The 11,129-nt window shown below is 50.9% G+C and overlaps 1 protein-coding gene across 1 annotated transcript; it reads left to right on the plus strand.

The window, feature by feature from the left end:
* Positions 1–1,938: 1,938 nt before the first annotated feature.
* Krt13 (keratin 13) lies at positions 1,939–6,181 on the plus strand. Its single transcript, XM_028889506.2, has 8 exons — positions 1,939–2,489; positions 3,459–3,541; positions 3,716–3,872; positions 4,044–4,205; positions 4,320–4,445; positions 4,538–4,758; positions 5,519–5,544; positions 5,842–6,181. The coding sequence occupies exons 1-8, from the start codon at positions 2,019–2,021 to the stop codon at positions 5,916–5,918; spliced, it is 1,323 nt and encodes a 440-aa protein (XP_028745339.1). The 5' UTR covers positions 1,939–2,018; the 3' UTR covers positions 5,919–6,181.
* The last annotated feature ends 4,948 nt before the right edge of the window (positions 6,182–11,129 follow it).

Below are 11,129 nucleotides of genomic sequence, written 5' to 3' on the forward strand. Positions count from 1 at the left end.
ACTGAAGCAGATATCATGAGAGAGGGCCCTGCTCAGGAACTCAAGAACCTTTGCAGATTTGGAAGGTGCCCTAAGACAATCAGAATTATTAACCTAATGTGTTGGACTGACCCAGAGCTTTTGAACCTCAACCCTGTAGACCTTTGGGGTATGGTAATTCATTGCTGCGGAGACTTTCCTGAGCATTGCAAGATATTTAGTGACGTCCCCTATCTCTACCCTTTGCACACCAGGACCATCATCCAATGGTTTGTGACAACTCAAACAACTCTAGATATTGTTAAATGTCCTCTGGGGAGTCAGGTAGCCTCTGGTGGAGAACCTATGGGCTCATCTCTGGTGACAGACATTGGAAGAATGATTTTATTAGGGGTGTGGGCTGCAGGTGGATTCTCAGGAAAGGTACCATGAGTTTACGAGTACTCAGTTGTGGATACGGTTGTACAGGAGCATGCATAAGTGACAAGGCAATTAGACACTTAGGCTTTATAAGCTTTATTGTGTGAAAAAGAGATCTAAAATGAGTCTTAGGGTAGAACTAGCCTTGGGGTTTAGTTCTGATTCTATCTAAGATTCAGTTTTCTGGGTATAAAGTGGGGGATATTATAAATGTTACCTCCTGGGGCTGCTGCTAAGATGGGTGAAACTGAGCACAGGGTTGGAGAGATGCTCAGCAGAGTTTCATTCCTGGGACACACACGGTAGAAAGAGAGAGCTGACTTCTGACAGTTGTCCTCTGACCTCCACAGCATACTGCAGTACATGTGTTCCCCCAGTGCACAAAATAATTAAATGTAACTGAAAAATTAAAGGAAAAAAAAAGAAATTGAGTGTAAAGTATTTAGGCTCTGAGCATATTACTGTGTGTGTGTGTGTGGGGGGGGTTACTTCCTCTTCCCATGCCTCAGTTTCCTCAACTGTGTTTGCTTTCTGGGGTCCCCTAGGGTCTCTTATTAGTTTCTTTTTTGAACCATTTCCTTCTTCCTTCCTTCCTTCCTTCCTTCCTTCCTTCCTTCCTTTCCTTCCTTCCTTCCTTCCTTCCTTCTTCCTCTTTTTTTTTTTTTTTTTTTTTTTTTTTTTTTTTTTTCTTTCTTTTTTTTTTTTCTTTCTTTCTTCCTTCCTTCCTTCCTCCCTCCCTCCCTCCCTTCCTTTCTTTCTTTCTTCCTTCCTTTCTTTCTTTCTAGATTTATTTATTTTTATTTCATGGGCATGAGTGTTTGATGCCATGCATCATGAGTGTTCCTGATGCTTACAGAGTCCAGAAGAAGGAATGAGATTCCTCTGGAACTGGAGTTACAGACATTTGTGAGCTCTCATGCGGGTGTTGGGAACTGAACTCAGGCCCTTGCCCAAAACAGCAAGTATTCTTAGCCATGGAGCCAACTCTCCAGTCCCTGGACCCATTTCTTTCTCAGGCTAAACATGTTCAAGGTGGTTAATTCTTCAAGACCGACAAAGTTTGTCATCAGAAGTGTTGGGTACATTGGCATAGATGAAGTGCTAAGGGGTTTCCAGAACATTCCAGCCAGATGTTTTAGAAGCAGAAAGAAGGGCTGTGAGGGCTAAGGCGATTCCACCCAGCATGGGGCCACTTTGCAGCCTGGCCTTCCCCTGAGGAGGCTCTCTGGCAGACCATTGCAGCTCAGTCCCCATTCTAATACTGGGCAGGGCTGGGACCGAGGTTCCTAACTGGAAAGGTGAAGTAGAATTCAGGGTTGTCAAAACGATAGTCTCAAGCAGAACACTGCTCCCTCTGAATCATCCCTTTTGTTGAGGATTAAAAGGAAAAAGAGCCACCCCCAAAGACACAACCCACCCTGGAGAGCAGAGGTAACTGGGTTTGTGGGAACTGAGGTGCAGTTGGCATCCGGTCAGAGGGTGGGGAAGGGAGGAGAGAGGGTGTCCCACCCCCGTGGAAGGTGCATAAAAGGCATGCCCAGCGAGGAAGAGCCACAGTCCTCCTTGGCCTTGGTCAAGTTCAGCTCCTGTCTGCTTCTGCTCTTACTCTAGCTCCCGCCATGAGTTGCCGCTTTCAGAGTTCTTCCACCAGCTATGGCGGTGGTTTCGGGGCCGGTTCTTGCCAGCTTGGAGGAGGCCGGAAAATCTCTACCTGCTCTTCCCGGTTTGTCACCGGAGGGTCATCTGGAGGCTACGGAGGTGGCATGAGCTGTGGCTTTGGTGGAGGGGCTGGTAGTGGTTTCGGGGGTGGCTTCGGAGGTAGCTATGGCGGAGGTTTTGGTGGGGGTTTTGGTGGAGGCTTTGGTGACTTTGGAGGTGGCGATGGTGGCCTCATCTCTGGCAATGAGAAAATCACCATGCAGAATCTCAACGACCGCTTAGCCAACTACCTGGAAAAGGTACGCGCTCTGGAGGCAGCCAATGCTGATCTGGAGGTGAAGATTCGCGACTGGCACATGAGGCAGAGCCCAGCTAGTCCAGAGAGGGACTACAGCGCCTACTACAAGACCATAGAGGAACTCCGGAATAAGGTGAGGCCTCTGATACTAAGAAGGCTTTCTTAGTACAGGGCAGAGCCTCAAGAGCTCGGACATGCAGTGCCACAGAGGACCAGGCATGGATGGAGTCCATATTCTTGCAGGGGAAAATTCTAACTCCACACTACCAAGAGTCTCAACTACTGAAGTTTTCTTATGCTGTGACCCAGACGCTTCCTCTCATACTTCTTGTTTATTGGTGTCGTTACTCCTGCCGATTTTTTTTTTATGGCTTCCTGAACTGTTACTTGTGACTCAGTTGCTATAGCCTAACCTACTGAGTTATTTGGAAACATGACATTTTAAAAGATGTTTCCATGACATCTTTTAAAATGGCTAAAACCAACACAGAAAAGGCATCTTCGTTCACTGTTTATTTTGGAAGAACCATGTATAAACTTCTCAGTGGAGGATGACTCAGTTGGGTGTAGAGGCAGAGGCTCAGGCTGGTACAGGGCCTGGAAGTCCTCAGTGATGCCCATCTGTCACACCGTGACACCAACTTGTTAGAGCAGAAATCTCTCAGCCTGGATCAAGCCCCGGTTAGGCAGGACAGGCTTTCATGCTTAGACTGTAAATGTTTGGGCAAGAGATTCAACTAGATGTGTTTCTTCTTTGCTTGTCTGGGAGGCCAGCTCCAGGGACATGGCCAGAACGTATCTGGAGTCACATTGAACCCCTTCTGGCTTTAAGGGGAAGGCTCTGGAGACAGTGGCCTAGACAGGTAGCAGCTCTGAGATATGACTACCGGAAGATGTCCTGAGTGGGTGTTTCCTCTGAAATGTCCACCACTGGCCTCTCCCACCCTGACTTGATGAGGAATGCTCAAGAGAAAGGAGAGGTGCTGGCCTTGCCTCTTCCGCACTTCACAGAGTGCTTTCTTTGTCTCCACTCAAGCACAGTTAAGACGCTGAGTTTTGCTTTCTACGCACAGCTCCAGAGTGTTCCACCTGTGTTTTGTAGATTCTGGAAGCCACCACAGACAACAACAGGGTCATCCTGGAGATCGACAACGCCAGGCTGGCTGCAGATGACTTCAGGCTCAAGTGAGTCTGTTTTCCTCAGGTCCATCCCAGCAGACTCTTACATTAGAGGAATCTGGTGGAGGACACTGGGATACTCAGGAGCCAAGGCCTTGGAGTCGTAGAGGAGTTCAGTGTGGGGGGTGGGATGTGTCTAATATTATTTATGCTTTGCTTTAATTCTTAAAAATGTTTCAGGTACGAAAATGAGCTGACCTTGCGCCAGAGTGTGGAGGCCGACATCAATGGCCTGCGCAGGGTGCTGGATGAGCTGACTCTATCTAAGACTGACCTGGAGATGCAGATTGAGAGCCTGAATGAGGAGCTGGCCTACCTGAAGAAGAACCATGAGGAGGTGAGAGGGGATGACAGGCTGGGCCACCTCTGGTGAGCAAGGAGAGCCCTCTGCTGCAGGCTGACACTGCCATCCACGGTGGGGTCCTGAAGACTCTTCCAGAACCTTCTGCTGTCACTCAGAGATAAGGAGAAGGGGGAGCCTCTCACATCTTCCTTTCCTACCCCACAGGAGATGAAGGAGTTCAGCAACCAGGTTGTAGGCCAGGTCAATGTGGAGATGGATGCCACCCCTGGCATTGATCTGACCCGTGTGCTGGCTGAGATGAGGGAGCAGTATGAAGCCCTGGCTGAGAAGAATCGGAGGGATGCTGAGGAATGGTTCCAGAGGCAGGTACTGATGTACCTAACCCACATAGCTGGGTGGTGCTGAGTGGGGGGCGGGGCATGGCTTTTGGTCAGGACTTCTTGCTAACCCCATCACCCCTTCTCTCTGTTTGGCAATCAGAGTGCAGAGTTGAGTAAGGAAGTGTCCTCCAGTGCTGCCATGATCCAGACCAGCAAGACAGAGATCACAGAGCTCAGGCGCACACTCCAGGGCCTGGAGATCGAGCTGCAGTCCCAGCTGAGCATGGTACCCTCTGCTGCCTGTGCCCTGTGCCCCCCACTACTGGGTCTCCCTCTGGACTGGCTCTCCCCATAACTTCTTTCTTGTTGCTCCATCAGAAAGCTGGCTTGGAAAGCACCTTGGCTGAGACAGAGTGCCGCTACGCCCTGCAACTGCAACAGATCCAGGGTCTCATCAGCAGCATCGAGACCCAGCTGAGTGACCTCCGCAGTGAGATGGAGTGTCAGAACCAGGAATACAAGATGCTGCTGGACATCAAAACAAGGCTGGAGCAGGAGATTGCCACCTACCGCAGCCTGCTCGAGGGCCAGGATGCCAAGTAGGTCCCTGGCACCTGCTGTCTTGAGAAGGGGGTCGCAGGAACAGTGGCTGCCAGAACAGGCAGGGTGTTAGAGATCAGCCTCCTCCTGTCAGAGAGGGGAGAGCTTCTGTTGGAACTTAAATAGTCTGGCAAAAGAGCTGGGGTCAGAGCCCCTCCCCCTCTCCCCAGTTAGACTGAGGAACTGAGGCAGGCTAGCAGGGTTAATACCTTTGGACATCCCAATTTGGGTCCCTGTTTTTGGATAGACTGGAAACCATTCCTATTCTGGTGGATAGACCGGAAAAGGGATGTGGAAGGAACATTTAATCCAGGACAGCTGTTAGTTAGGATGTGGTTCAGCCATACAAAGCTGTCAAGGTAGTGGTTTGTGATGGCCACATAAGCTCCATGACAGAGTGCCTGCTTGGCTTCTGCACCAAGGAGAGAGAAGGTGTTGATTGAACTGTTTTCATACTATGTGCAGGGACTAAGCCATCCCTGTGGGCTTAGGAGAAAGGTGGGGGACAGAGAACTTAGTGAACCAGATACCCCAAATCTTGGGGCTTTCATACAGACAAATTGGCAAGACAGGTAGACAGGCAAGCATGCCTTATAGATACCTTGGGGGGAAAGAAGGTCCCGGGCTGGAGACAATGTTGGAAAAGATTCCAGGTCAAGGTTCTTGGAAGGTGACAGAGTCCCTACATCAGAGGACCAGGAAACACTTGTCCTCTATTGCCTTCTGCTCATGGCTGTTTTCCCCCCTGCCCCCTTTCAGGATGACTGGCTTCAGCAACGCTGGAGGTGAGGAGACGGCTCAGTGGTTTGAATTGCTGAACTTGGGTGGAGGTGGGCTGGGAGGGAGGCAGTGCTGGTTCCCAAGTACAAAGATGGAGGGAATTGGGTGGAAACAATTACATAAATGTCTCTGCCCCACAGAGCCATGGGGTTGTCTTGGAGAAAGCCACCATTGAGGACAATAATAGAATGCCCACCCACATACCCTTGACCACTTAGGAGCTTGTGAGCCTTCCTGGGGTCTTGGCTCAGCCTGAGGTGGGGTTTCTCCAGCCTTAGCATCTTGTCTTCTCTCTGTCTCAGGAAATGGCACTGCTTCTTCCTCCAACACCTCTGTCTCCCCCTCCACTTCCGGTCGCCTGGATTTCCGCAAGTATTAACTCAGCCTGGAGTCCCTTTCCTGGCCTTCAGCAGCCTCAGGAGGAGAGTTGACGGTGTAGGATGAGAAGACTCAGAATGTGAAGCCAGTTCCGTTTGTCCAAAGGACCCACGGCTCTGACAACCTCCGAGGATGGACCCGCCCCCTTCTCTCCTGATTGGAGGCCTTCTCTTCCCTTCCCTGCTCTTTCTTCCTACTCTGGTTTCTCATCGCCTCTACTAAAAAGAACGAATAATTCAATAAAGATTACTGCTTTTCTGCAAATGTTTTTGTTTCTGGCCTGGTTTCTGAGGGTGGCCACTGCCAAGGCCTGATTTGGGTGATGGGTGAGGTGGGTACAGGTGGGCTGAGCAGGTAACTTAGACACTGATGGGATCTTGGGAAAATAGAGGCCCAGAACAGGTATCCCAGCCCGGAATGGCTGCCTTCCAGGCTGATAGCTCCATTTTGGCCTGAGATATCCTTCTTTTTCTGTTTTCCTTGGCACACCCCAAGATCTTACAACTCTAAATCACCCAGTGGATTAGCCTATGACTCACTCAGAACCTCAGCCTGCCCTGGTCTCTGGCTGCCCAGCCTCTGATCTCCCTGCTCTCCCTGGCTTTTCTGCAGATCCGGCCTAAAGTCATAGCCTTCTCTGGCCATGCTTATTCTACACAAATTGACTGCACATGTTTTCTCTCTGCTCTTTACTCTCCCCTTGGACCATCCTGGACATGTCTGTGGGCCTAATTACTCACATGTTTGATGACCCCTACACCTGCCTCTTCAGCTTCAGATTCACCTGTCTTATTGTTCATAGGGCATCCATTTCCAAACTCTACAGATCTCCAGGGCCACCCTCTTAGACTGTTTCATCCCTGTTCCACTCTCAGGGACCTGGAAATCTAAGACAGCATCATCTTGGTCTCTCTCTCTCCCTCCCTCCCTCTGTCTCTGTCTCTCTCTCTCTCCTTGTCTTCCATAAGTCCTTCTCATGGACAGTGTTTTAGCTCCCATATCTTCCTTGGCTCTAACTTTCAGGACATGTTACTACAATATCCTCACTGGCCTCCCTGCCTCCAGTTTGACTCTGTCCTTCACTCAGGCTGGGGTGATGGATTGAAATGTAAAGTCCTATAGCTTAGAGATGCCTCTGGAGATATCCATGGCCACCAGGGAAAGGCCAGGATCCTTTGGAGGCCCACAGGTCAGATGATCTGACCTCTTCTCGCCTCTTTCCAAATCTGGCCCCTACAAGAACCTCCCCGGTGAACCTCAAGGTCCTGCTATCTCAAAATGCTCTTGGTGAAGCAGCCATGTGGTTGGGCACCTGGAGAGCCCTTGTTCTACAGGAGACCTCTACAGTCTGACCCTCCTTCTCTTGCTCTCCAGAGCACATCTTTGTTTTATTCGAGACAATGAGGTTTTTCTTAAAATGCAGATTGAGATGAATGACCCTTCTCCATGACAGATAGATGGTGTGGCATGCCCTGGGTGCTCCCAGGATTGTACCCATCTGTCCCCACTTTGACAGTGTGGCCCTAGGGGTAGGGCTGTGTCTTTTCATCTTGGAGAAGATTTAGCTAGTACTTGTAGAAAGAAGAGAAGAAGGCATGAACTGGGGAACCTGCCTCCACGGTGACATTTGGGTTTTGTCTCACAGCTAGAGGGTTGGAGGGTCTCTGGCACCCTTGCCACCTGTCCCCTTTCTCTGGTCTTTCCCTCCCTCTCCTGTCTCTCCTCTGTAGTTTCCCACCCCACCCTGGTGTAATTTAGACTCTTCCCATTTGCAGGCCACATGCAGGTGGCTTAGGCACGCAGGGGTCACTCAGGCAGGCCTGGGCTAGCTAAGGCAGAGACAGTATCTATTCTCCACTCTTGGAGAGCCCACTCCGTTCTCCACTATAGAAGGAGGTGGGGCTCAGGTCAAGTTCAACGTCCAGGACTCTGCCAGGAGCTAAATCATTACAGAAAAACAGGCCATGCCTTTACTCCCAACCCCTTTTGAGTTTTGGGAAATTTGTTTAGTCTGTAGTTATCTCTTGAGTGCTATTGTATTCTTACACTGGAATGATTCTGGAGAAAGAGAAAGAAAAAGATGGCCTCTACCTTTAAAGGAGTTCTCAGACAAACAGGAACTAACTCCGAGCACTTCCTCTCCTGCTAATTGCTACCTCCCCTGTGGGTTATTAAAGTTGAGGGCTCAGGACATATGACACACAGTAAGTCACTGCTCACCAAACAACACTTCTGGTCACGACCTCTCTGGTTCTGTGACTCCCTTTGAGGTAGAAATAGTTTCAGGGTCACCCACATCCTCATACCTAGTGTATTTACAGGAGCTGAAAGAATGTACTAGATGGAGGACTGAGGGGCTCTGGGAACAGTGAGCACACTATACCAAGGACAGGAAGAAATGGGTCCCCTCCCCAGTCAGTCAAAGCTGAGTGCTCCTGGTTGGTTCTGGTCCCTGAGGCCAAAGAGTCTTTTGTGACTCGGTATTGGCACGCTCCACAGAATACGAGGGGAGTCATTCAGTGACAGGAACTGGGCCCCTAAGTCTGGCCTGAGAGCCTTACACTCAGATCCCAGGGAGGACTCTGAGGAGCCCCAACTAAAGACTCCTGTGGCCCCATCATGTGTCTTGGGGAGCCTGGGCAGGGCGGGTCAGGAGCAGGTGTTTCTGCCAGGCCACTCAGCAGGCTTTCTGAGCTGGGAATAAGGCCGACCCAGCTCTCTGATCTGGAAGGTGGGAGGGGTGGGGTGGGGATCCTGTCTTTCTGCCTAGGACTCCATCTGTCACTTTAGTCACCCATGTGGGGTGACACTTGAGGGAGAAAAGACCTGCTGGGTCAACACTGCCCCTCCCTTGGGGGGTTGTCCTCCTTGCCCAGGCCACACCAGGCTCTGTGGCTGCTCCCCAGAGCTGCGGTAGTGAGCAAACAGCTCTGCCTTGGTGGCGCCCGACTCACATCTCTGTCAGACTGTGAATGCGTGTGTGTTAAGGCAGGGACCCTAGGACAAAGGGTTGCAACCAGATCGAAATAGCCAACACACTGCACGTTGCATGCGCCACCCTGTTCCTCAGCTTCATGTCACTTCATCGTTGACCAGCTCAAGAGCTGTCACCGTCACGCCCATTTTACACACAGGAAGACTGATTCAGACCTCCTAAGTGACAGACCTAGTTCAAAGGACGGGATCCACAGTTCCAAAAGGCTTCCCGAGATGCTGACGGGTACTTTGTCAAGGGTCATAGGTTCACTTTCAGTAACGTGGGAGAGGAACAAGACTCCCAGCCAGGCCCCAGCACTCAGGTGCCAAAAGAGTCAACAGGGTACATTCCCGTGATGTCCAGGAGTCTGACACACAGCAGGTGATGTACCATGCATGGGTCATGTTCCCAGGTGGGGGTTGGTGGATTGGTGGAAGAGTCTGACACACGGCAGGTGATGTACCATGGGTCATGTTCCCAGGTGGGGGTTGGTGGATTGGTGGGAGAGTCTGACACACGGCAGGTGATGTACCATGGGTCATGTTCCCAGGTGGGGGTTGGTGGATTGGTGGGAGAGTCTGACACACGGCAGGTGATGTACCATGGCGGTGCAATGCTGCAGTTCTTAAGAAGCTCCTGGCTTCTCACCTTGAGCAAAAGGTACCTCCCCGTCCTCAAGGCTCCACCCCTTGTTAATGGACCAGTACGTGTCTGCGCATCATCTTGTGGGGCTGTCTGTCCTGCCTGGGCCCTGCAGAGGGCAGACTCATGCCAGAAAGCAGACTGAGGCCTCTGGTCACCTGTTGAGACCCAAAGTAGAAGGGGTGGGGCTTTAGATCCGGTCCCAGTAGGAGGCTCTCTCTGTCTGTCCCCAGATTTGGGTATGGCAGCCAGGCACGTGGAGAACAAGGTGAAACTGAGGGCAGAGTCCATGCCTGAGACTCCTTTGGTACTTGGATCATCTATTTTGGGTGGCAGCTTTGACCATCCAAACAGAAGTGTGAGACTTCCCTAGCCTTCCTGGAAGGGGAATCCCACTGTCCTACCCTAGGGAAGCCTGAAACAAGCCTGGGAAGGGATGCCATTGCAAGGTGTCAATAGGGCCTGATGATATATTGTCTCAGAGTCCCCCATGTCCCTGCTGGGACCCCTTTTTTTTATTCCCACTTTTTGGGTTCTTGTACTTCAGGGAGCCTATGTCCTTTTGGATGGTACTTTTGGGACTGCTGGTGGAGAGCATGGTACATGAGCTATGCCTTTGAGCAGCTGTCCTGGGGCTCTGGGAGAGATGGGCACATCATGTCCCCTCATGGAGTTTGGTAGGGGACAGGTGGATGGGTGGCTGCTGAGACTTGTTCAGGCACCTTTTGGTAAAGCTGGCAGGTATCTGGCACGCATCCTCCGTCCAGCTTTCATGATCGGTCATAACAGCCACGTGGCTGCTTTCATCTGAGCATCTCCGAGAAGCTTGAAAGTAAAACCTGCGCCGTGTAGGGCAGTTAATGATAGCCTGGAGCCCCAGGCCTGGCCACAGAGATGCTGCTGTTAGCAGGAGGCATGTTGTTATGTGGACTGCCCGGCATCTGTAAATGCTGATGGCTGAGCCAATCAAATGGGGCGTTTGGGGGGAGGATTTGCTTTGTGGTTCAGTTAAGTGATACTTGAATGGAGGGGACGCAGACACTGAGGTCCCTGACCCAGTATGCCTGACAGTGCATCTCCCATAAATCACAGATTCTCTGAAACACTGGGGAGAAAGGTAGTGCTGTGGGATTCTCAGATCATAAAAGCTGAATGAGGGGAGCAAGAACTTAGAACCTCTGAGCAGAAGGCCATAGTCTCCAGATGGGAGCTGTTGGTCAGCATGGTTGTGCAGGAAGAGCTGGCCCTCAGGGAGAGGGTTTTGGGTCCTGAAACATGAAGGCAGAGCATGGTCACAAGAGGACTGGAGAGGTATGACTTTCTTCTGCTGGGCCCAGTGGCTTCTTGGGTACTCACTATGGCAAGACACATGGCTCATTCTGAGTAGACTTTCAAAGCCCAGAGCAATAACCAAAGTCACTTCTGGGGGAGAAATTTGTGTGTGTGTGTGTGTGTGTGTGTGTGTGTGTGTGTGTGTGTGTGTATGTGTGTGTGTTTGGGGAGTTGATATTCTGGAGCAATATGGACTTGGTAAAGTGGGAATTTCAAGGCCTAGTGAGGGTAAGCTAGACCCAGGGGGAGTTTTAAAACCAT

The sequence above is a fragment of the Peromyscus leucopus genome, chromosome 8b, assembly GCF_004664715.2.
Source record: "Peromyscus leucopus breed LL Stock chromosome 8b, UCI_PerLeu_2.1, whole genome shotgun sequence".
Lineage (NCBI taxonomy): Eukaryota > Metazoa > Chordata > Mammalia > Rodentia > Cricetidae > Peromyscus > Peromyscus leucopus.